Raw genomic sequence first — 25,225 nt, forward strand, 5'->3', positions numbered from 1 at the left:
AGGCAAGCTGTTCCACTGATTAATTGTTCTAACTGTCAGGAAATTTCTCCTCAGTTCTAAGTTGCTTCTCTCCTTAATTAGTTTCCACCCATTGCTGCTTGTTCTGCACTCAGGTGCTTTGGAGAATAGTTTGACTCCCTCTTCTTTGTGCAACCCCTGAGATATTGGAACAATGCTATCATGTCTCCCCTAGTCCTTCTTTCTCTTAAACTAAACATACCCAGTTCCTGCAACCGTTCTTCATATGTTTTAGTCTCCAGTCCCCTAATCATCTTTGTTGCTCTTCTCTGCACTCTTTCTAGAGTCTCCACATCTTTTTTACATCGTGGCGACCAGAACTGAATGCAGTATTCCAAGTGTGGCCTTACCAAGGCATTATAAAGTGGTATTACCACTTCTCGTGATCTTGATTCTATCCCTCTGTTTATGCAGCCTAGAACTGTGTTGGCTTTTTTAGCAGCTGCTGCACACTGCTGGCTCATATTTAAATGGTTGTCCACTAGGACTCCAAGATCCCTTTCACAGTTACTACTACTGAGCAAGGTACCACCTATACCAGTGATGGCGAACCTATGGCACACTTCCCTGATGCCTTCGGAGCGCTTAAAACGACCCTCCGAGCAACCCAGAAGTTCCGGTTTGCTCTGAGGGTTGTTTTAAGCATTCCGAAGGCTTCAGGGAAGCCTCCGGACGGTCCCTGAAGCCTCCGGAGGGCCTCGGGGAGGGGGTAGGCTCTTTTCGCCCTCCCCAGGCTCCTATAAAGCCTCTGGAGCCTGGGGAGGGCAAAAAAAGCATGTAAAAATGGGGGGCGTTGTGCGCGCATGCGCACTGGGGGATTGCGCGTTGCATTATGGGTGCGGCATACCCGCACACGACCCCCCTCGCGCTCCCCCCACTTGTGGCACGCGAGCCAAAAACGGTTCGCCATCGTTGACCTATACTGTACCTGTGCATTTTGTTTTTCTTGCCTAAATGTAGAACCTTACTTTTTTCACCATTGAATTTCATTATGTTAGATAGTGCCCAATGTTCAAGTTTGTCAAGATCCTTCTGTATCTTAAGCCTATCTTCTGGAGTGTTAGCTATTCCTGCCAGCTTGGTGTCATCTGCAAATTTGATGAGTTCCCCATTTATTCCCTCATCCAAATCATTGATGAAGATGTTGAAGAGTACTGGGCCTAAAACAGAGCCTTGGGGTACTCCACTGCATACCTCCCTCCATGTACATGCAGTTCCATTGAGGACTACATGTTGAGTGTGGTTGGTTAGCCAGTTACGAATACATCTGGTGGTGATGCTATCTAACCCACATTTTTCTACTTTGTCTAGTAGTAGGTTATGGTCTACTTTATTAAATGCCTTGCTGAAGTCCAAGTAAATTATATCGACGGCATTCCTCTGGTCCACTAATTTTGTCATTTTGTTGAAGAATGCAATAAGATTAGTCTGGCATGATCTGTTTTTGACAAACCCATGTTGGCTTTTGGCTATTACTTTATTTACTTCTAGGTGTTCGCTAATTCATTGCTTGATTATCTTTTCCAGAATCTTTCCTGGTATTGAGGTCAGGCTGATAGGTCTAGAGTTTCCTGTGTCTATTTTTTTTCCTTTTTTGAAGATGGGAACCACATCAGCTCTTTTCCAGTCCTCTGGCAGTTCCCCGGTGCTCCAGGATCTCTGAAAGATATAGTTCAGTGGTCCTGAGATCTTGTCTGCCAGTTACTTCAGAACCCTGGGGTGTAATCCATCCGGTCCTGGTGATTTGAACTTGCCTAGGGTAGGCAGGTGCTCACTTACCATTTTCTTCCCCATTTTAACTTGTGTTCCTAATCTGATTTTTATGGTGCTGTTTTTGGTAGGCATTTTCCCTTTGTGTGAAGACAGATGCAAAAAATGAGTTAAATAGTTCTGCTTTCTCCCTGTTGCTTGTTACCTTCTTGCCATTTTCTCTCAGCAATGGACCAATTGTTTCCTTAACATTTTTCTTGTTTTTAACATGTTGGAAGAAGCTTATTTGTTATTTTTTACTTTTGTGGCAAGCCTTTCTTCATTGTGAGCCTTAGCTTTCCTCACTTCATTTTTACAGGCTCGGACTATTTGCTGATATTCTGCCTTAGTTATGTCCCCCTCTTTCCACTTTTTATATTTATCCTTTTTGTCTTTCAATTTCTCAGAGAGTTCTTTATGCAGCCATGCTGGTTTCTTTTGGGAGCTGTTATTTTTCTTCTTCATTGGTATTGTGCTAGATTGGGCTTTTATAATCTCATTTTTCAAAATTTCCCAAGCTTCTTGAGTTGTTTTCCCCTTGAGGATTCTCATCCATGGAATCCTTCCCAAGCTCTCTCTAAGTTTATTGAAATTAGCTCTCTTAAAGTCCAAGACTCTAATTTGACTTTGTTCTACTACTTGTGTTTGCGTAATGTTGAATTCCAGTATTGCATGATCGCTTGTCCCCAAGGTTCCTGTAGCTTCAACACTTCTGTCATTTCCTCTCTGTTAGTGAAGAATTAAGTCCAATATGGCCGATCCCCTTGTTCCCTTCTCTACCTTTTGAGAAACAAAGTTGTCTGCTAGGTTTGTTAGGAACCTGTTCGATTTGTTTTGTTAGGAACTTGTTAGGATTTGTTTTCCTTAGTATTGCTTGAAGTTCAAGCTGTTATTTTAACACATTAGATATTACAGGCATTTTCCATTGTTAACCAATAGATTTTGAATATAAATCAGAAATGCTCCTCAGAGCTGAGATTTGCTTTAAATTCTCTATTCTAAACATTCATTCTGGCACTGCAGGTAGTCCCATTCTCCACGAATTGACAAGGTGTCTTTACATTTGCAAAGAGATGAAATTGTTTTATATTACAATAAATCAAAATGATGATACTATTAATGCTCTCTATTAATGCTTGCAACTTATTTTGATCTTTTTTTAAAAAAAATCACTTTACATATAAAATGAATTGACGAAATTGGTGTACATTCTACTATTTATTAAAATCTGCTTTTAGCATATACTGTATGGAATCATATATCATATATCACAACTAGCAGTTGCTGGCAGCCAGACTACTCTAGATTTTCCTGGCTTTCAAAATGCATGGCAACATGCTAGTCCTTGTATGATATGCCATATGATTGATTGATTGATCGATAAATATATACATACATACAAATCATAATATAAAATAAATATGTAAGTCCAACTCAGTGCTTAAGCTTCCAAGCAATCAAGTTATGAACAATAGTGAAACATAGCCTTTCAGAATATTTATGTAATTTGAAAAAGTGGTAAATTAAGTTTGATTACTGCTTTTTAATTCCTGATTTATTTAGTATTTCAATTTTGAGATTGTTTATCCTTGTAGGATAATGCTTGAGAATCAGCTTATTTCTCTTCCCCGAGAAAAGAAAGAACTTCCTTTTTGGTCCCTGGTACTTTTGAATTATGGTTGTACAAAATTAGAAATTATGGAAGATGTCAAAAATTCTGAAAGGCATTCAGTACCTCGTGGCTGATACTTTGGTACCCGTAGGTGGTATTATATTGCCATTTCTTGTTTTATTACTGTGGAATTACTTTTTTCTCTCCCTTTTAAGATCTTTTTGTAGCATGTTTATTCTACTTGCCAATGCTTGAATTAAATCTGTTTTGTAGGTGAAATGAGTGAAAGTCAAGCAAAGAAAGTTCGAATCAAAGAAGTTGATGGTTGGACCCTTAAGATGATAATTGAATACATTTACACAGGGGAAATTACAGTTACAGAAGAAAATGTACAGGTGAGTGAGATGATTATATTTATTGATCATAAAACACTTATGGCGGGGCAAACCTGCTCTTTGTGGTTCTGGCGAAGATAATATTTATTTCTTAGCATATGACCGAAAAATGTGCACTTTTTAACAATATTTCTGTTGTCTTCTTGTCCTATTGTAGCATAAAATAATCAATAAGCATCTTGCATGTACTTGCATTTTAAAAAGACCTCCTGATTTTTACAGTCCTTGACAAAATACACTTAATTGTATCAAGCAAATGTAACAGAAAAGATTAGGGTTAGAAACCCTGGAAAAATTAAACAAAGCCATTATTTGAAGAATACATGTTAATCTATTATCATTTAAGACTATACCTATATCTACAATAACAGAATTGTCTTGTGCAAAAGTGGACACATTTTATATCGTAGTAAATAAATAAACGGTACATTTATGTGCACACTTATGCATCCTTTGTGAAACCAGAAAAATATATTACTATGCCTATTATTTATTTTTTATCATTGCACCCAAAAGGTTCTAAATTTAATTGACTGTAGAGGAGTATGTCCTTAATCATGAGTCCTCTGAGCACAATTTCTCTTTTGCCATAGAAAACATTTAAATTGCTAGGCAGATTTAATTTAAAGAATGGAAGAGACACAACCATGTTGGTTAAGCAATCAATTGGGAAAAAATAATATTTTAAGTAATAGTTAATATTTTTAGGAGTTGTCAGGAACTAAAACAAGGTAATAAAATCTATGACCAGGCTGCATAATTTTTCTAGACCAAAGCCATAATTCACCTTTGACAGCTATGTCCTACAGTTGAAAAGCTGGTGAGTGGTAACAGGTAAAAATAAAATGTAATTTAGTTCCATTTGAAATTTATTTTGTGTGCATATTTTAAAATGTCTCATTTTTATCACATTAAAATTACCTGTTAGCAACTTTTGGAAACCACACCCAATATAATGATGGAACCTCATCCAAGTTCTTTCTTCCCATAGAATCAAAGTAAAGGCATATAAGGTGCATATTCCAAATATTACTCAGTGTATTAATTTGTTAAAATCAACACAGTAGAGGGTGTTGTCTTCCACAGCCTCTGTGAGTAAAGGAAATTAATAACTGGATCTTTAAGATGCTCATAAAATATGTTCATTCAAGGGAAATTATAGTTACAGAGAAAAATGTACGAGTGGTAGAACTCAAGTAAAATTTTAAAATACTATATTATTTAGCAAGAGTTTAAAACGAAGTCAAGATCTTCACAACCAGAACCCTTCCAGGAAAAAGTTAATTGCTAATCAAATAAAACAGTAATTTTAGTATAGAACAAATAATACATTGCAAAATGATAATTTCACAGTTACCAGCAATTTAAAAATCAAAAGCACAATGCATATTGTGGTAAAATATAAAGAAGAAAATCTTATATCAACTTTGTAATACTATTTTAATGAGAGTGGGGTTTGACAAACCACATAGTAATTTTGGCTTAATTTTTTTGCCATATGCTTTCATGACAACAGATGGCAAAACAAAATCCAAAGTAAGAAACCTTTTTGAACAATATTAATGTCAACATCCAGCTCATGAATCTAAACAAAATTCCAGGTTCATTCCAGTTCTGAAAATCTTACTATTTATTGAATACACCGCATGGTAATGTCGAAGCAAAACTAACTCTGAGGTTACAAACACTGGTTTATAGAATTAAACAATAATTTCCCCAGCCAAACTCCCAACTTCTCACACAGTCCATGTAAACAAGTTCCCTTTATTATGGGAACCATCTGCTTCTGTTCCACACATGTTACGATATCCTTGAAAAGGTTTTAGGCTCTCAAGTTCTTCAGGAGAATCATAGAGGTTTGGTTTCTCCATCTAATCCATTCTAAAGCAAACACCCCCCCCACCCCGCTTACGCTAATAGGAAATTGAAGCAAAGAAGCACGTAGGCTACCAAAGGTTCAGTCTTGACAATTCATTTTACATTTTTTTAGAACTTTGATCACTCTGCCTATATTTTGTCTAATGTGTTTCTGGTTGTCAGCAATTAGATATGTCGAGTGCTGTTGATAATTGGCTTGAGTATCTTTGAAGAACAGTTGTCACTCAAGTTCAGATACTGCAAGGTTTTAATTATTTTTGGAATTTTTTTTTATTTTACATTAGTTGAGCCAAGTAGATGTTATTTGGAATGCAAACCATGTAGATGGTTCCTAATGTAAGAGTTTACTGAGGTTTGACATTGCCTCCTAAACGAAATATTCCTTATTGGCCAAATATGATTGGACACTTTTTTCTTGTGCATAAGCTCTCAGTGTAGATACAAACAACAAAGTTATATAAGATATCAATAGGAGAAGGGAAGATGAGAAGGATAGTAGTAATACAGCCCTACCACATGAGTAAATGTGCTTAGTGCTGTGGAAATTAGATATTTAGCAGAGTGATGGCATGAGGGGGAAACTGTCTTTCTGTCTAGTACAGCGATGGCGAACCTTTTTTGGCTCGTGTGCCATAAGCGGGGGGAGTGCAGCGGGGTCTTGTGCAGGTGTGCCGCACCCATAATGCAATGCGCGAACCCCACAGTGCGCATGCATGCACTATAGGCGCCCCCCCCATTTTTGCATGCTTTTTTCGCCCTCCCCAGGCTCCAGAGGCTTTATTAGGAGCATGGGGAGGGCGAAAACAGCCTCCCCCCCCCCGGAAGCCCTCTGGAGGCTTCAGGGACCTTCAGGAGGCTTCCCTGAAGCCTCTGGAGCAGTCAAAACGACCCTCCGAGCAAACAGGAAGTCCGTTTCCGAACTTCCTGTTTGCCCGTAGGGTCGGTTTTTTGTGCTCCGGAGGCTTCAGGAAAGCTCATGAAGCCTCTGGAGGGCCTTGGGGCTCTTTTCACCCTCCCTAGGCTCCTGTAAAGCCTCTGGAGCCTGGGGAGGGCGAAAAATGGCTTTTAAAAAGGGTGAACTCAGCTGGCCAGCGCGCACATGCTGTATCAGCAGCTTCTTGGGCAGTCTGAGCTTTCTGAGTTGACACAAGAAAAATATTTTTTGTTGTGCTTTTTAAAATGATGTTTCCAATGTTAGATGACCATTTCAAATCCTGGGAGATTATTGAATGTTGGAATCAGTGGTGGGTTTCAAAAATTTTAAAAACCTTTTCTGTAGGTGTGGCCTGCTTTGTGGGAGTGGCTTGCCAGCCATGTGACTGGGTGGGAGTGACTTGGCAGTCATGTGACTGGGTGGGCGTGGCCAACTTGTAAAATGTGGTGAAACTTACTTAACAACATTCTTGCTTAGCAACGAAAATGTTGGCTCAGAAACTCTGGCATTGAAGTGTGGAAGTCTTAAAGCTGTCAAGTTACAAGACCCTTGCACCCCTAACCCTTTAGAAAAAAAACCCCAGGGATGTTCAAACTTGACAGCTTTAAGACTTTAAGGTTTAGCTAGGACTCTTAGAGGCAGGAGGGGTGATTGGTGTGCCAGCCAATCAGTGAGCGGTGGGCAGGGCAAGTGTGGTGCAGACAGGCAGGGGGAGGGTGCTGGAACCGGTTCTAAACGGCACGACAGATTTATGGAACCTCTTCTATAGAAGAGGTTAGAACTGGCAGGAACACACACACACCCGGGTTGGAATACATGTTAGAATGTATTTTGTATTGCAACAACATCAGAATTATTCAGTCAGTAGATGGCAGTGTTTAGTTTGCATCTATAGTTATAATCTATGGTTCCTTTCCGTGACAGTTGAAACCATTAAGCAGCAAAGCCCATGGTGACTGTACACTGTACACTTTACACTTTATTTGATCTGTATGGCTATATAACCATCCTCTGTTACCAATTGGTATGGCTGTATAATAATCCACAGCTACCATTTCTATATAATAAAACAGAATTTCTAATAAGTTATGGACTCACATTAAGCCATCTTCAGCCCAGATAAACCAGCTATGTACTCAGTATAAACCCACTATAAGACCAGATTAGAGGAGAAATATAAAGTTTAGCACAGAGCAAGCCAGTCATATCCAGCTACAGAAAATAAGTGCAAGATAAAACAACAGAAAGAAGACTGCAACAGAATAAAAGAAAATGGCCAGTAACACAGCTGAAACAAAGTTTTTATTTGCGAATTTAACAAACCAGAACTACCGGTCTTGGAAATTCAAGACGAAGCTAATAAGGGAAGGTATGTAGCAATGTATAAATTTCTTTATTCACCTTGACCAGAGTTAAATAGAAAAAAAAATCATTGGTTGCAGAAGGAACTTTGCCAGGAGCTGATACTCCACAACATCCTCCTTTTGCCTGGTTAATTCAAAGTGTCAGAGATCAAACCTTGCAAGAAACATATGCTAAATGATCAGTGAACTCTGGTTCCTTTATGTTCACCATGATTAATTGTTGCGTGATTATATCAACAAAATGCACTTGAAACAAAAATGGTTGTTAAAATCACACTGCAATTCTACTTTGTTATGACACCCTATTAAAAATTGCTATGAAATGTGATTTCTTCTTTAGTTCCACTACCCTACAAGAAAGAAATATGACTGAAATCTTGTCACAGATGATCCTCACTTAATAACCATTCATTCAGGAACCATTCAGATTTATGATGCCACCGAACAAGTCCTGGTCCTTTGAGTTCCAGTCTTTGCAGCATCCATGAAGTTGTGTGGTTGCAATTTGTGACCTTCCCAGCAAGCTTCCGACAAGCAAAGTCAAAGAAGCTGGCAGAACATGGGAAGCCTCAGTCACATGAAGTCCTCATTTAATGATGGCATCTGCAGTGGTGGGTTCCTCTCCCCGTCGCTACCGGTATGCTGCTCACGGGGCCGCAGGACCTGTTTATGCACATGCGCTGCACATGCATTCGGAAACTGGGCTGTGAATTGCATTCCTCTGTCCGACATGACCCTGTCAGGTAGGCCATGCAGTCTGAAAACATGTTGGATAAACATGTGGGCGGTGGCGTGGGCTGTTGATAATCTCCGACATGGGATAAAATGCGCCATCTTCGTCAGCATGTCTACCACCACGAACACCGTGGTAAATCCAGAAGATGGAGGCAAGTCTGTCAGGAAGTCCATAGAAATGCCCCCCTCCCCCAGGGTCTCTCCGAGGTCAGCAATAGCTGGAGCAGCCCTGGAGGGGCTTCCGTTGCTGACTTGGCCTCCCAACACCATACACAAGACGCCACCAGAAGGTACGAGAAACCAGGTTCAAGGTCTTGAAGTGGCCAAAGTGCCCTGCCGTAGGATTATCATGGCACTGGGATAGAATAAGTCCCCGAAGTGGCTCCACTGGCACATAGAGTCTGTCTCGGTACCACAAGAGTTCATTGGTGAATGTCCATGGGGAGGCAGGCCCCACCTCTGCCTTCCGTTGTTCCACCCAATCGTCATGCCCCTGCGCTTCCTGTATGTGGGGCCGTTAGTCCACAGGCTTGTGAACCGCAGAGAGGGACTCTACGGGCAAAACTGTCTGGGGTGGAATCAGGTCTTTGGTACATGAATACTCGGGTTTCCTTGATAGAGCATCCACCCTTTGGTTGTGCGCACTGGGGATGTACGTCATGTGGAAATTGAACCGTGCAAAGAAAAGAGACCACCAGATCACCAGATTCAATTTCCGCGCGGTCTTCATAAATTCCAAATTCCTATGGTCCGTCCGGACTTCAATCTGATGCCTGGCCCCCTCTAGATGATGCCTCCAAGCCTCAAACGCCACCTTAATGGCTAGTAACTCCCTCTCCCAAATGGTATAATTCCTCGGAAGAATTGAGTTTCTGTGAGTAATAAGCACAAGGGAAAAGGGAGGCGTGAGCCTAAAGTAACACCACTCCCACAGCGATATCGCACGCATCCGCTTCCACTACAAATGGACGGTGGTGGTCAGGATGCTTCAAAATGGGCTCTTTCATGAAGGCCTGCTTCAAGGCCTGGAACACATGGTGCTCAGGGGCCCTCCAGTGAAATGCAACTTTTTTCTGCAGGAGCCGAGTGAGAGGCGCAGTCAGGGAAGCAAAGCCGAGGATAAAGGTCTGATAGTAGTTGGCAAACCCGAGGAGTCGCTGGACATCCTTCACTCACTCGAGGAGGTTGCCAACTACACCTTGTCCGGCTCCATCAAAATGCCTTCGGGAGAGATACAATGTCCCAGGAACTCAATGGTGGACTGCCAAAACTGGCACTTCTCCAGTTTCGCATACAAGCGATTCTCACGGAGCTGTTGTAGGACCAAGCATAGGTGCTGCCGGTGGCTCTCCCGGGAGGACAAGTAAATCAAGCTGTCATTGAGATAAATGACGACAAACTGGTCCAAAAGGTCCCGGAAGATGTCGTTCATAAAATGTTGGAAGACGGCAGGGGCATTGGTCAGCCCAAAAGGCATGAGTGTGTACTCAAAATGCCCGTACCTGGTGCCGAATGCTGTCTTCCATTCATCCCCAGGTCGGATCTGGACAAGATTGTAGGCTCCACGGAGATCCAATTTGGTGAACACCTTAGCCTTTTTGAGCCACTCCAACAGTTGAGGAATAAGGGGCAGAGGATATCGATTGTGCACCGTGATAGCATTGAGCCTACGATAGTCACAACAGAGTCTCAAATATCCAGTCTTCTTTTTGATGAACAAGACTGGGGCAGACAATGGCGAAGACGAGGGTGTGATAAAACCCCAAGCTAGGTTTTTGTCCAAAAAGTCCCGTAATGCAGCCAACTCCGGGTCAGACATCGAATACAAACAACTCACAGGGAGCGGTGCGTCCGAAATCAAATCGATGGGACAATCATATGGCCAGTGCGGTGGCAGTTGGTCTGCTTCCTGTTCAGTGAACACATCTGCAAAATCTGCTATGTCGGAAGGCAAGGACACCCCGGGTGGACTCAGCAGCTGGTCTGCACAGACATGACGGGTGTGGTCCACACATTGCAAGGCTGGAAAGGTGACAAAGTTCTGGGACCAGTAGATCTGTGGATCGTGCGCCCAAAGCCAAGCCAAGTCCAAGACCACGGGGAAATGCAGGCCAGAGGTAATATAGAACTGGATGGCTTCCTCATGACCAGGCGCAAGGGTTGTGTGACGGCCTTGATAGGCCCAGACAGAAGCACCCGGACGTAAATGATCTCCATAAGCATAGGAGGATCTACTGGACACAGAGGGACCACATACTTGGTGATTAACAAGTAGGATTTTGTAGATGTTTTTAGAATGTTTCTTTAAATGTTTATTCGTTATCAAATAATTCATTATGATAATAATAATGAAATAATAATTTCAATTAGTAAAAGCAATTTGGATATAAACTACAAATCGGGACCTGGGGAAAAAAATATCAATTTTACTAATCAATTTTTGTTTAGATTTTGCTATAAAGATGTAATCTTTCTTGGGTACTTATAAACTCTACCAACAAATTTTGGTTTAGATTTTATTATAAAGATGTAATCTTTCTTGGGTCGGATCAGAGGAGATGTGATATAAATAGTAAAAATTTTTTTAGATAACTATAATAACAACAAGGAAATGTTAATGGATAACGTTTAATGATTTCTACATGTGTTGGCATTGGTAAAAGCAATTAGATATAAGCCTTGAACAGTGAGTTGGGGGAAAAAAGGAATATGTTATAAAAGGGTAATTAGTGGAGGTTTATTGAAATTGTTAACGAATGCCAGTAGGTGGTTGTGTCTTTAAATACAAATGACTCTAGATAAAAGCATGTTTAAATAATTCTAGTCAAATGAGAATGATGGTACATTGATAGTAAAACACGTAAAGATTTTTGATTTAAAATGTACAATTCAATATGAAGGAAGTATAAATAATGATTGTGGTAGTAATGCACGAAATCTATTTGTAACCAATTGACATGCTTTCTACAAGATGTAATGAAGAATTATTCTTTTTTGTGTGTTTTTGTTTAATTAAAACAATAAAAAAAATACTTGGTCACAAATGCCTCGTCCATGAAGTTCGTGGTAGTTCCGGAGTCGAGAGCATGCACCAGAATCCCCTGCGGGCTACTGGACAGGACTATTCGGGATGCCAGGATCAGGTGTCGGGGAGTCCCGCAAGTCACTGTCTCTGAACATGCTCTGAATTGATGCACGCCCTACTCAAGGTCTCCCTTAGATCGGGCTTGGGGGCCTTTTCCGACAAATTGTTCTGGGTCTGGGGTGTAGGTCCCGTAACTGATGCCCCTCGTCTCTTCTTGGGGCAAAAGGCTGCCATGTGTCCAGGTTACCCACAATAAAAACACAACCCCCCCTAAGTGCTGTCTGTCTTTCTCCGTTATCGACGAGCGGGGTTTGGCTGCACCTAATTCCATGGGCTCCTCCCGTTGAATTGGAGTCTCATGCATGGCCGGAACCACCCTGTTCTCCTGGAACGTGTGGCGAATTCCCCGCCTCTGCAACCGAGCATCAATCCGGAGACAAAGGTGGACCAACGCGTTGAAATTCGGTGGCCTATCCACACGCATCTGCAATTCTTCCGACAACCCATCCTCAAATGTGTCCATGAGAGCTGCCTCATTCCAAGCCGAATCCTGGCTTAGTAGCCTAAATTCACTGATGTATTCCTGCAAGGAACCCCGGCCCTCCTTCAGAGTCTTCAGACGTCAGGTAGCCATCTCCGTCTTAATGGGGTCCTCATACATTGACCGGAGGTGGTCATAGAACCCCCTGAAGTCATCCAGCAAAGGGCTAGCCTGGATCAGCAGTGGCGTCACCCAACGAGCTGCGGAGCCAGAGAGTAAGCTAATCATAAACCCCACTTTATCTCGGTCAGTGGGAAAATCCTCTGCTCTCAAGTTGATAAATAGCTGGCATTGTCCCAAGAAAGCTGGAAACATGGCTTGGTTGCCATCGAATTTATCAGGCACTGCAACCGGGCATTTCCTCTGAGGTGGGGGTGGAGCAGGGTAAGCTTGGAGCTGTGCCACCTGGGCAACCAACATAGCCACCTGTTGCGAAAGTTGCGTGTTTTCAGCACATATTTGCTCCATGGTGATCATATTTACAGCTTTTGTTTTCGGGCAGGAATCAAACTGTTCTGTCCTGTGATTCTAATGAATATGCAGACACAGGCTTGGCTGTCTGCCACGACTAATTACAGAGATAAAACCAGGCCTTGGCTAGGAGCCTGGAATGCTATCTTCAAGAAAACAAGATTAGACTTACAGAATGCTTTCTCAACAGCTAGTAAAATGGACTGTTGTTTTCTGCAAAGATTCCCCTCCCGTCGCTCCACCTATAAACTCTTTGGGAGGGGCCACAACCCATAGCCAGCTGTCCCTATTTCTTTCTACGACATTTTCTCCACAGCTGCTCCTTTCTCCTCTCAGCTCTACGCATACACACATCAGGGACAACCTCCCTCTGTTCCTCCTCACTGCTCCCTGACTCAGATGCCATCTGGTGGCCAACAGGCTTCTCTAGTTCCTGCTCTGACTCCAAACACCCTCCAGAGTCTTCCTCATCCTCCGGAGCAGTCCCATAATAGTCATCGCTGTCAGAGTCCACCAACCGCTCAGCCGGCTGCTGCTGGGCCACAACAGTATCCATGATAGTAAAAGTTCAAAACAGAATTAAGATTGAATTTACCTATTAGTTATATAATTACTTAACCCCTTACAGACAGTCTTAGACTTAGAAATTCCTTTTTTACTTTTCTTGATGATACTGACTCCTTTAATTTTGGTTATTGTAGGTACTACTCCCAGCAGCCAGCTTGTTGCAGCTGCAGGATGTAAAAAAAAGATGCTGTGATTTTTTGGAAACTCAACTTCATCCTGTCAACTGTTTGGGTATTCGAGCATTTGCTGATGTGCATGCCTGCATTGAGCTTCTGAACAAGGCCAACACATTTGTAGGTAAATGGAAGTTCAATTCTAAAAATGAGGATTGTGGTATTATTTTTAACTTTGGAAAAGCCATATTGCTCACATTAAAAAGAATGTAAATTACAACAGAGAAATTAAAGTTGTATGGGTAACAAACAAAAATGGTTTTATGATTTGATATTAGCAAAACAGCTAAGAGGCTGAATAAATTTCAAAAACTAAAATTTGAGATTAAAATATATATTTAAACAAAGCAGTATTAAATCTCTGGCACATTTCTCGTTCTCAAAATATTAATGTAGTAATATAATAGTAGGATTCAATTTACCAGAATAAAGAAAAGAATTATTGTTAATATGGCAATTCAATAGACAGTAATTCAATTTCCCAGAATACTTTAGCTATAATAGCGATAATACAGCAAAAGCAACTAATTTTTTATCTGGCCACCTACCATTTCTGAGAAATGCTCTTGTGCATTATATCATCAAGGGTCTGTGTTGATAATTATTTCACTTGTATTAACCATGCATGTATGCTTGCGTCTGTGGAGTTTACCTTCCAGAAAGCAATTTGTAGAATTATTTTCCACTGGATATCTGTCAAGCTCTTTTCCTTTCTTTGTTTAAACAATGATTTGAAATCTTTGTACAATCAACTAGCAAACCATGGAATGGTGCTCATAAGCTTGTGAACATTTTTGAACTTTCAATATTTATGCGTAAATATGATCTAAAACATGAACTGTTTACCTCAACAGATCCTGAAACTATTGTAGTTTACAATATTCATTGAGGAAAGTAGTTTTTAAGCACTACCATATGTGATCAGCTTTATTTTGTTTGGAAGATCTGTTTTAACTTGGATGTGGTTATTTTGGTATACTATGTTCTAATAGCCAATGTATCAAACTGTAGTGAAGATTACAAGGCTCTCATTTTAAAATTCTAGTTGCTATTTTTTATTCTATTCACATCTGAATACATTTGGTTAGCCATTTGTTTATATTACACCTGTTATTTTTACAAATAACTTTTACAAATACAAGGTGGAAAACATATCCAACACATCTTCCTCCTCCTATTTTCTTCACCCGTGAAGAGAGTTAGGCTAAGAAAGAGTGACTAGCCCAAGGTCACTCATTTGGTTTTCATGACTAAAGCAGGACTTGAACTCCCAATCTCCCAGTTTCTAGCCTGGTGCCTTAACTACTAAACCAAACTGCCTCTCAAATAATGTTGCCTTATTCGTTTATTTTATAACTTTAGATGATTTTATAGCTATCTACCATATGCAGATGAGTATGGGTGGCGTACAAAAACAAACCCATCAAACATAACCCTACAGCATCCATGGTTAAATTGTTAATTTCACTTACTATTAATAATAGTAGAATTCATCTATCATGTTTACTTATATTTGTTTGTATATGCTCTTGGTATATATAACATCATGCCAGTGACGTGCGGTGAGGTTTATGGCTGGTGAGGCTGGTGACGTCATCAAATTATCATCATGAAGGGAGGACTGTGACAACTTTGATCTTTGCAAGCGTGCAAGCAAAATACCTCAGGATCATGGTGGCGGGGACAGCAACTCCTTCCATTGCGCTGCGGAGAAGTGCTACGCGTGCTCCTCAGCGCTAGTCTCAGATCAGCGCGAGCAGCGGTCCCCTTCCTGTTGGCTCAGGAAGGAGGGGAATGGGACCATGTGTGCAGGAGGCTCCTCAGCACCAGCCTCAGATCAGCGCGAGCCACGGTCCCCTTCCCCTGCACACGTCCCATTCCCCTCCTTCCTGAGCCAACATGAAGGGGACCGCAGCTTGTGCTGATCTGAGGCTGGCACTGAGGAGCCTCCTGCACATGTGGTCCTATTCCCCTTCTTCCTGAGCCAACATGAAGGCGACCGCGGCTCGCACTGATCTGAGGCTGGCGCTGAGGAGCCTTCTGCACACATGGTCCCATTCCACTCCTTCCTGTGGCTCTTCTCCGCAGCGCAGCAGAAGGAGTTGCTGTCCCCACCACCATGATCCTGGCATATTTTGCTTGCACACGCAAGAAAGAGATGAAAGAGAAAAGGGGAGAATTTTTTTTTCTGTTCATGATGAGAGTGGTGAGGCTCTGCCTCACCTGACTGCACGTCACTGCATCATGCACACTTTGTAACATGCTCAAATGTACCGAAACAAAATGGATGTCCTAAATGGGTGTACTAAGTCTTAATATAGTTCTGTAATAAGACTTTGGGGCACGCTGTATATAAAATAGAATTTATCCAGCCACTGCCATGATTTCAATCTTTGAATCTTATTATGTATTACATCTTTCAAAAGGAAGATCTACTTGTCAGACTTGTTTTTCAAATGTAGGGGCCTTATTTTAGAAATTATGTTGGTAGTTATATACAAAATCCAATTGGCTTTATAAATAAGATTTCCACATTTTAAATGACATTATTCTTTTCATAGACATGAGAGGTATATTCTAGCTATTATAACTAGAAAGAAAACTATTTTGTGTTTCCTGAATCTCTATAATGCTGATGATACTCAGCTATACATTTCCACCCCGAACCACCCCAATGAGGCCGTCGAAATGATGTCCCGGTGTTTGGAGGCCGTACGGGTCTGGATGGATGGCAACCGACTAAAACTCAACCCTTCCAAGACGGAGTGGCTGTGGCTTCCGGCCTCCCGGTTCAACCAGGTGCTTCCATCTCTGGCCATCGGGGGCGTGCAACTAGCCCCCATGGAACAGGTGCGCAATTTGGGCGTCCTCCTAGATGCCCGGCTGTCCATGGATGACCATGTAACAGCCGTGGCAAGGGGGGCGTTCCATCAGGTCCGCCTGATGCGCCAATTGCGCCCCTTATTGGACCGGGATGCCCTACGCACAGTCACCCATGCGCTAGTGACGTCTCGCCTGGACTACTGCAATGCTCTCTACATGGGGCTTCCCTTGAGATGCACTCGGAGACTGCAGTTGGTCCAGAACGCGGCCGCGCGGGTGATTATGGGGAGGACTAGATACTCCCCTGTAACACCTCTCCTGCGCGAGCTGCACTGGCTTCCTGTAGTCTACCGAGTGCGTTTCAAGTTTTTGATTATGATCTTTAAAGCGCCTCATGGCACAGGGCCTACTTACATGCAGGATCGCATCCTGCCCCACACATCCCTGCGACCAATTCGCTCACACAGAGAGGGACTTCTCCGGGTGCCGTCCGCCAAACAGTGTCGGGGGGCGACACCCAGGAGCAGAGCCTTCTCTGTGATGGGCCCAGCCCTGTGGAATGACCTCCCCCGTGACATCAGGATTACTTCCGACCTCCGCTCCTTCCGTGTACAGCTGAAGACCCACCTCTTTCAATTATCTGGCCTGGCTCAACCGTAATTTTTCTCACTCCTCCTGACTGTCTTTTTAAATTTTAAATTTTAATTGTACATTGGGTCTTTTACAATTGGGGTATTTTAATGGGGATTTTAACTGTCTAAATGTTGTAATTGGTTACCTCCTCCGTGCATGTGTGTCTCTGTATTTTTGTATGTTTATGTGTTTGTACACATGTTTCTATGTTCTATATGCCCATTGTACGCCGCCCCGAGTCCTGCCTGGAAAGGGAGCGGCTAATAAATTCAAATTTATTATAATTTATTATTTATTATAAGGATAAAATGCTTCCTTCATGCTGCTTCTGTTGCTGCAATCTATATGTTTACTTTTTTTTTCTTTTGAAATAGAGCAGCACTTTACTGAGGTTGTACTAGGTGAGGAATTTCTCAGTCTTGGTGTAGAACAGGTGTGCAGCTTAATATCCAGTGACAAATTAACAGTAGCATCAGAAGAAAAGGTAAGGTAACATCTTCCTTATTTAGACGTTATGATATGTAATAAAGTAGAGTTGTACAATCTGTTTTAGATGCTAATGTTTAAAATTAGAGTTTGAAATGGAGTGTTCTGTTCTGTTCTTTTTTGATTTGATACTCAGATGCTGTGTCTTTTTTTGCCAAAAATATTCCAATATAAGAACGGTCACAGTAAGGTCAGAAGTGTCTAAATTTGGCTTTGAAATGTTTGTAATGCAAAAGTTTTTGCCCACCTTTAAAATCAGGGAACTAGATTAGAAGGACCATTGCTGAAATATTTATCCATTTACAATATATACCTTGATAGGAGGATATAGGAGAAAGATCTTTGAATGTGTTTTCACTTTCACTCCAGTCTGTTCAGATTATTTTTCTCCAATTGTGACTGCCAAAGCAAAAATCTATGAAACTCAAAGAAAACTCTTTTACCTACATTATTATATAATTGGTGATAATGTAGGAGACCCCTTTCTTGCTTAGAGGAAGAACAGAGTGTCCTACGTTAACTCCAACTATTAACAAACTGGTAGAAGTTTCTAATATTTATTTCCTCAAGGAAAACCAATTGTGAAAATATAATCTGAGCCAAACTGTATATGATACAAATACTTCTAAACATGTAAAAGAGCTTAAAAGTATAAATACTGATAGGAAATCCTAGTTCCAGCTAATTCAGAAAAAGAGTTCATAGTGTTGTGGTCCCCTGGCGGCCTGAGGAGCTGGCAGCAGAGTTGGACAGTGAGGTGGTTGGGCAGGAACATGGGCCAGCCTTGGAGCCTGGGGAAGGCTCAGATGAGGGCTCTGTGTCAGAGACAAGGGGGGAGGGGGCAGGGCCATCTGGGAGTTATGTGCTGCCTCTGGAGCTTCCAGAGTTGGACATCAGTGAGGCAGAGGAATAAGCTCCTCCTGTTCCCAGTGTGCGCATGCACAGAGGTGCCAGAGAGCAAGAAGGGTTAAGACAAAAGGGGCAACTCAGGAGTAAGGCTTGGAGATGATTGGCCCCTCCCATAAGACATAAAGGAGGAGCAAAGGCACTTGAGCCTTTGCAGGAAGCAACTTTGTTCGTTCTGGTTGGTTTAAACTCTGAAGCTCTGTTTTGACTCTGTGTTCCATGTGGCCTTGCAAAGCTAATTGGCAATTAGGTCTTTGGCAGCCTTTCAAGGGAGATAAAGGTGGGTGCTTATCAGCCTTATACCGAAAGACTGTGGCAGACTTCTGTCAGACTTTTTACAAACTATTTGTGACTATGAGCTGTGAATGAACATAGTTCACAACCGTTGAAATAAAAAGAGGGTTTTGGGGACTAACCATGTGATTTTTACTGTCTCAGGAAGCCTAGGTTAGAACACATAGGGGGAAAGGAAATTAGATGTGTTGTTCTTTGTAATTCCCAAACTGGCTAGTTATTGTTACATTAAAAAAAACATTAATCTGGTCGAGCTAAATTAAAACTTTATATAACCAATATGTCTTCACTTCTAAGAGATGAATGGGTGGAGACAACAGAGAATTAGATAAGGCAGTTCCATCTGGCTGTTGTTGGAAATGTTCTTCCTCTTTTTCAATTTGAATTATAAAATGAGCAAAATTTTAGAGTTCTATATCTCTAAATTCTGTCATATCTCTATGGTGTCAAGAAAACCATATGCAGAACTCATAATGTGTCTTTATTTCACATAAGGTATTCGAAGCAGTGGTTACTTGGGTTAACTATGACAAAGATGTGAGGCAAGAACTCATGGCACGTCTGATGGAACATGTTCGATTACCTTTGCTGTCAAAGGAATATTTGCTCCAGGTAATTAACTGGAAACATTTCATTCATGGTCTTTTGTCTTCTTGTTATACTGCAAAATAAAAGCTTATATAATGGAAGAAACATAGCAAAGGGTCTTGGCCAGGGGTGTCAAACTCACATCGTCATGGCGGCGTCATGTGATGTATCGGGATTTTTTTCCCCTTCGCTAAACTGGCATGGATGTGGCCAGCACATGACTCATCCAGCCCGTGGATATAGGGAGTTTGACAGCCATGGTCTAGGCCAACTTGCTGCAACCAACTCACCATAGCCAACTCACCACACAACAATTCAATTGTTCTATTAATCATTTCATTTGGTTACTTTTACTATTGGTGACTGCATTTTCGTTGATACTAGATAATACTGTTGTATTTCTCAATTGATTTATTTATTTTTTATTAAAAGAGTTTTGTACAAACAATTTTTCCCCCTTTTCACCCCCCCGCCATACAATATAAATCTCATACAAATGCTATACCACCCCAACCCCCCCACAAAAATTCACTTTCAAATATTATACCAAATACTTTGCCCCCTCCTCTCCCCCATCTTAAAATAGATTACTCGTAACCCCTCTCCTCCCAACAAACACAATATAAATTTTCTTCATTTTATTTGAATTGGCCACAGTTCTATCAAAAATTTATCTTGTGAATTTATTGAATTGTCCCGTATTTGACTGACACCAGAGAGATTCAGTTTCTTCTCCATCTGCAGTCACAGCAACTCCTTAATGATTTCCAACCCAATTTACCTCATAGGGTTGTTGTGAAGAAATATGGGAGTTTTGTATATAATTTTTGAGTTCCTGGACAAAGATGGGGTATAGATAAATGTGTATGTTTGTGTGCCAGGGAAGGGCAAATAAAGCAGGGAAAATAGATACAGTGAGTTAATACCTTGCTGCTGGGTAGGAGAAGGGAGTGAAGGATTGCAAGAGTGAAAGGGGAAACATTTATAGAATGATCAAAATGACCATCATGTGACCGCAGCAGCAGCCCAACCATAGCAGGAAACTTGAAGAAGCTACGACTTCCCCAAATTTCATTCCCTCTAGAGTCATGGGTCCCAGATTTTGGATGCATTTTGCATGTTAGCCCACTTGAGTTATCATGGTTCAAATATTGTTGCCCTATGATGCGTTTTAACCCAGTTAATGATAATGACAATGAGAGTTTTAATACCGTGTTTCCCCGAAAATACAACCTGTCCTGAAACTAAACCCTTGCGACATTTTTCGCGTGCGCAAAAATATAAGCCCACCCTCGAAAATAAACCCTCTGGACAATCCCCCCCCCTTCGACCAGGCAGAGCACCGCTCGCCGACCTAGCGGTATCCCGAAGGCACCAAGCCACGGGAATGAGGTGGGGGCAAAGGCGCTTGTGTTGCTTGGTGCTTTCGGGGTACCGCTAGGTCAGTCAGCGGCGCTGTGCCCAGCTGAAGAGGGAGGGGGGTTGCTGGGCAGCTGCTCTCTTGCGAGCAGGCTCCCGAAGAGCCGGGCACAGCCTCAGGGTCGAATGGCTGTGTTGCGCTGTCGCAGCAGCAACGCAGCAGCCATGAGGTGACGAAGCTTATGAGCAGCCGCCCGGCAACCCCCCTTTCCAGCCGGGTACAGCGCCGCTCACCGACCTAGCAGTACCCGGAAGGCACCAAGCAACGCGAGCGCCTGTTCTCCGCCCTCCGCCTCCCGTGGCTCGGTGCCTTCGGAATGCCCCTAGGTGAGTGAATGGGGCTCTGCATGGCTGGAGGGGAGTTTCGCAGCGGCTTTTCCTCTCCCCGCTCGCGCGAAGGGCATCTGCACTGCTGGCGCTGTCCGCAGCTTGGTTTTTTTTTTCAAAGCACGGAGGATGGATGCCGCTCTGGAAGTACGCTCTATGGTTGTGGGCCATAGAGCGTACTTCCAGAGCGGCATCCATCCTTCGTGCTTTGAAAAAAAATCCAAGCGGCGGACGGCGCCAGCAGCGCAGATGCCCTTCGCGCGAGCGGGGAGAGGAAAAGCCGCTGCGAAACTCCCCTCCAGCCATGCAGAGCCCCATTCACTCACCTAGGGGCATTCCGAAGGCACCGAGCCGCGGGAGGCGGAGGGCGGCGAACAGGCGCTCGCGTTGCTTGGTGCCTTCCGGGTACTGCTAGGTCGGTGAGCGGCGCTGTACCCGGCTGCAAAGGGGGGTTGCCGGGCGGCTGCTCATAAGCTTCGTCACCTCATGGCTGCTGCGTTGCTGCTGCGATAGCGCAACACAGCCATTCGACCCTGAGGCTGTGCCCGGCTCTTCAGGAACCCAGTCACAAGGGAGCAGCCGCCGGGCAACCCAAAAATAATAAGCCCTCCCCTTTAATAAGCCCAAGGCCATATTTTGTGGGTCAAAAAAATATAAGCCCCTGGCGTATTTTCGGGGAAATACGGTAGTATTATATATAGTTGTGATGGCGAACCTATGGCACGTGTGCAACAGATGGCACGCAGAGCCATTTGTTAGGGCACACAAGGTGCTGCTCTGTCAGCTCCAGTGCGCATGTGCACGCTGGCCAGCTGACTTTGGCTTTCATTTTTGGCCATTTTTCACCCTCCGGAGGCTTCCCTGAAGCTCTGGAGGGCTTCCAGGGGAAGGGAGGTCACTTTCGTCCTCCCCAGGCTCCTAGAAAGCCTCTGGAGCCTGGGGAGGGAGAAAAACCAGTCCATTACGTGCCAAAAGCGGCTTGTGTGTGTGCGCACGCACATGCGCACAGGGGGTCGCACGCACATGTGCACAGGGGGTCGCACGCACATGCGCACAGGGGGTCGCACGCATAGAATTATGGTGTGGGTATGACCGCGTACCACCCCCTGCACTCCCCCCCACTTTTGGCACACAATGGGGAAAAGGTTGGCCATCACTTGTATATAGATTGGACATGTACGTTTGAGGGTTATATGAAGTAAGGGCACCATAAATGGGATAGCTAAATTATATGAATATAAAATACAAAAAAATATAAAATAAATTTTATAATAAATTAAAAATTCAAAGTTCCCCAATCTGGATAGCTTCCAACATGCAAACTTCACCTTTCAGAATTCCTTGGTCTCTCAAGGTGAGAATTTTGGAAACTAAAGTCTGCACAGCTAGAAGTTTCCCAGACTGAAAAACACTGATCAATATTAATTTAATTTTTTTTTAATTATTCTTAGAGAATATTTCAAAGAGTGCTTCACAAATAAAAAGATAGATTACATTGTCATTATTTCTGGTATGTTTTCATTTAGCAATAATTGTTGGAAAAACAATTATTTTAAAGTTTTCACTGAACCCCTTCAAAACTACTAAGTACATCAAAACTACATTCATGCCAATTAGTCAGTGTGTTCTTTCTTGCTAAGATTGCATCAATATGGCTAATTCACAGAGAGTTGAAGAAGAGATACTTGTTAAAAATAGCAGTGCATGCAAAGATTACCTGATTGAAGCAATGAAGTACCATTTGTTGCCACTTGAACAAAGAGCTTTGATGAAGTCCACACGAACAAGGTTAAGAACACCTTCCTGTCTTCCAAAGGTAAACATGTCACTTATATGTGCTTCCTTTTCGAATTGCCTTGCGTTGTATGAAAAAAAATATATGTGATTTAAGTCATGGGCTTTTTTATTTTAAAATATGTATATAATTGGAATAATTGAAATAAAGCAAAAAGTTATAGAGTTGGAAGAGCCATCATGTCACAAAGTCTTACTTTCCTGTTCAATTAAAGCATACCTAAATCTATCTAGTAAAATTAATAAAGCAGCGAGAGAGTCTTGACAGTATTCAGCTGCATACTTGTTCAGTTATGACTATATTCTTGTTACCTTTACCTTTTATTTAAGAAAATTTGAAAACTATTGTGTGGCATTAAATAGAGTTATACAGTTCATAAAGAAATGACTCTCTTAACTAAGCCAACTTAGCCTATGTAGGCAAAGGAAGATACCCTCTCATTTTTTCATTAGTGGGAATTGTTTGGGTGTAGCATGACTTTTTTTCCAGGGACAAGTCAAAAAAGGCTGCACCATATTAATATCTGCAAGGCTTTCCTTGAACCTTTTTAACCCATCCTGAGTAATGCCATTATGAGAAATGGAATAGTACTGTGGATAGGATTTTTTTGTTCATTGTCAAAGACTGTTCAGCTTCCCCCCAACACCCCCCCCCCCATTTAATGTGTATCTAAGTTTATGATGTTGCTTCTGTTTAAGGTGATGGTGGTGGTAGGAGGGCAAGCACCAAAGGCTATCCGCAGTGTGGAGTGTTATGATTTTAAAGAACAGGAATGGCACCAAGTTGCTGACCTGCCTTCCAGAAGATGCAGGGCAGGTACCCCAACAGTTTAAATTGATGCTTCCTGCATGCAAGCTTAAATTTATGCTGGCTATTTCCTTTTTATTTTATGATGTAATATAATGTATTTTATTGATTAGTCAATTGACCATGTCAAACAGGAGCATCAGCCACTGTAAAATGCAATAAAATTAGATGATACAGTAAAATGAGATCAAAGAGAGTAAAATATAGTGCCGTGTTCCCCCCAAATAAGACAGGGTCTTATTTTCTTTTGACCCCAGAAATAAGCACTTGGCCTTATTTTCGGGGAGGTCTTGTTATTTTTGAGGTGCAGGAGGTGGCGAGCATGGTCACCTCATGGCTGCTGCTGTGTTGCAATATTTTCGGGGAGGGCTTATTTTCAGGGGAGGGCTTATTTTAGCGCATGCGCTCAAAAGCCCGATTGGGCTTATTATCCGGGGAGGTCTTATTTTCAAGAAAACAAGGTAGGCAAGATAAAGTGAAGATAAAAGAGTATGATTTTTTTAAAAAGGGTAAAGTAAAATAGAAGAAGAGCTATTTCCTCTTTTTAAAACATGGTCTGGTATTCATGATATATGAAAAGACCCTCCTACTAGAACAGAACCCTTTTTGCCCCCAGGAGTTGTATACATGAATGGTCTTGTCTTCGCTGTTGGTGGCTTCAATGGCTCCTTGAGGGTTCGTACTGTGGATGCTTATGATCCAGTAAAAGACCAGTGGACAAGCGTTGCTAGTATGCAAGAAAGAAGAAGCACTTTGGGCGCTGCTGTATTGAACGGTCTTCTGTACGCTGTAGGAGGTTTTGACGGGAGTACAGGTATATCATTTTATATAGTGACATCACCATACAGCCCTTCTTTGTATAGGGCATCTAGGTTGTGGGGTGTTTTTTTTTAATTGTTTTTTATTAGTTTTACAAAATTTTAAGGAAAAGAGTGATGGGTATGGTTACACATTTTGACAGCTACATCATGCAGGAAATGGTATTCCCCCCAATTCTCATAACTTTTACATAATGGTAAACAAGATGTTATTGCTTAACTAGATTTTGACAGCTTATTTTTACATTGTATCTTTCAATAGTTTCAATCATTTATTTTGTATCAAACAAAAAGATTCCTTATATCAGCAATTGCACTATTTTTCTAACTTACTTCTGTGATCTGAGTTTTCTCATTGTTGCCTCCTCCCCCCCGCCTGTCAGCAAAACCTCGGCACCTCCCATATCTTGTGTGGTGTCATCCGCTTTATCTAGAAGGGTTTTGTTTTTTTCCATGAAGGCCTCCGCCTCCATAGTTGTATTAATTCTAACTCTGCTGCCCTCCCAGAATATCAGCATACCTTCTGGCAGAAGCCACCGGAACCAGAATCCTTTATCAAATATTTTTTTTGCTAATAGTGCATATTTTTTTCTTTTATCTCTTACTTTCTTCGGGATTTGTTTCAGGATGGCTATCTCTCTGTCCTTGTATTTTAACGTTTGCCCCCTTTGTGCCCCCAGAATCTCATCTCTTGTAGCCTTTCTAAGAAATTTAATGTGAACCTCTCTTGGAAGGTTGTGGAGTGTTTTTGTTGCAATCATTCTCACCATCTTTTTTTAACCCCCCCCCCCCCAAACACATTTTGGC

The 25,225-nt window shown here is 42.1% G+C and overlaps 1 protein-coding gene across 2 annotated transcripts in view; it reads left to right on the plus strand.

Moving 5' to 3' along the window:
- The window catches only part of KLHL2 (kelch like family member 2), a 47,905-nt gene that overhangs the window by 14,441 nt on the left and 8,239 nt on the right, over positions 1–25,225 (plus strand). For both annotated transcript variants that reach the window (XM_081959669.1, XM_081959670.1), the window contains exons 4-10: positions 3,653–3,774; positions 13,484–13,646; positions 17,353–17,462; positions 19,160–19,276; positions 22,665–22,814; positions 23,492–23,609; positions 24,217–24,414. In XM_081959669.1, the coding sequence (XP_081815795.1) occupies positions 3,653–3,774; positions 13,484–13,646; positions 17,353–17,462; positions 19,160–19,276; positions 22,665–22,814; positions 23,492–23,609; positions 24,217–24,414 (978 nt within the window). The remainder of the gene's footprint in view (positions 1–3,652; positions 3,775–13,483; positions 13,647–17,352; positions 17,463–19,159; positions 19,277–22,664; positions 22,815–23,491; positions 23,610–24,216; positions 24,415–25,225) is intronic.

Source organism: Natrix helvetica (assembly GCF_964273705.1).
Source record: "Natrix helvetica genome assembly, chromosome: 7".
NCBI lineage: Eukaryota > Metazoa > Chordata > Lepidosauria > Squamata > Natricidae > Natrix > Natrix helvetica.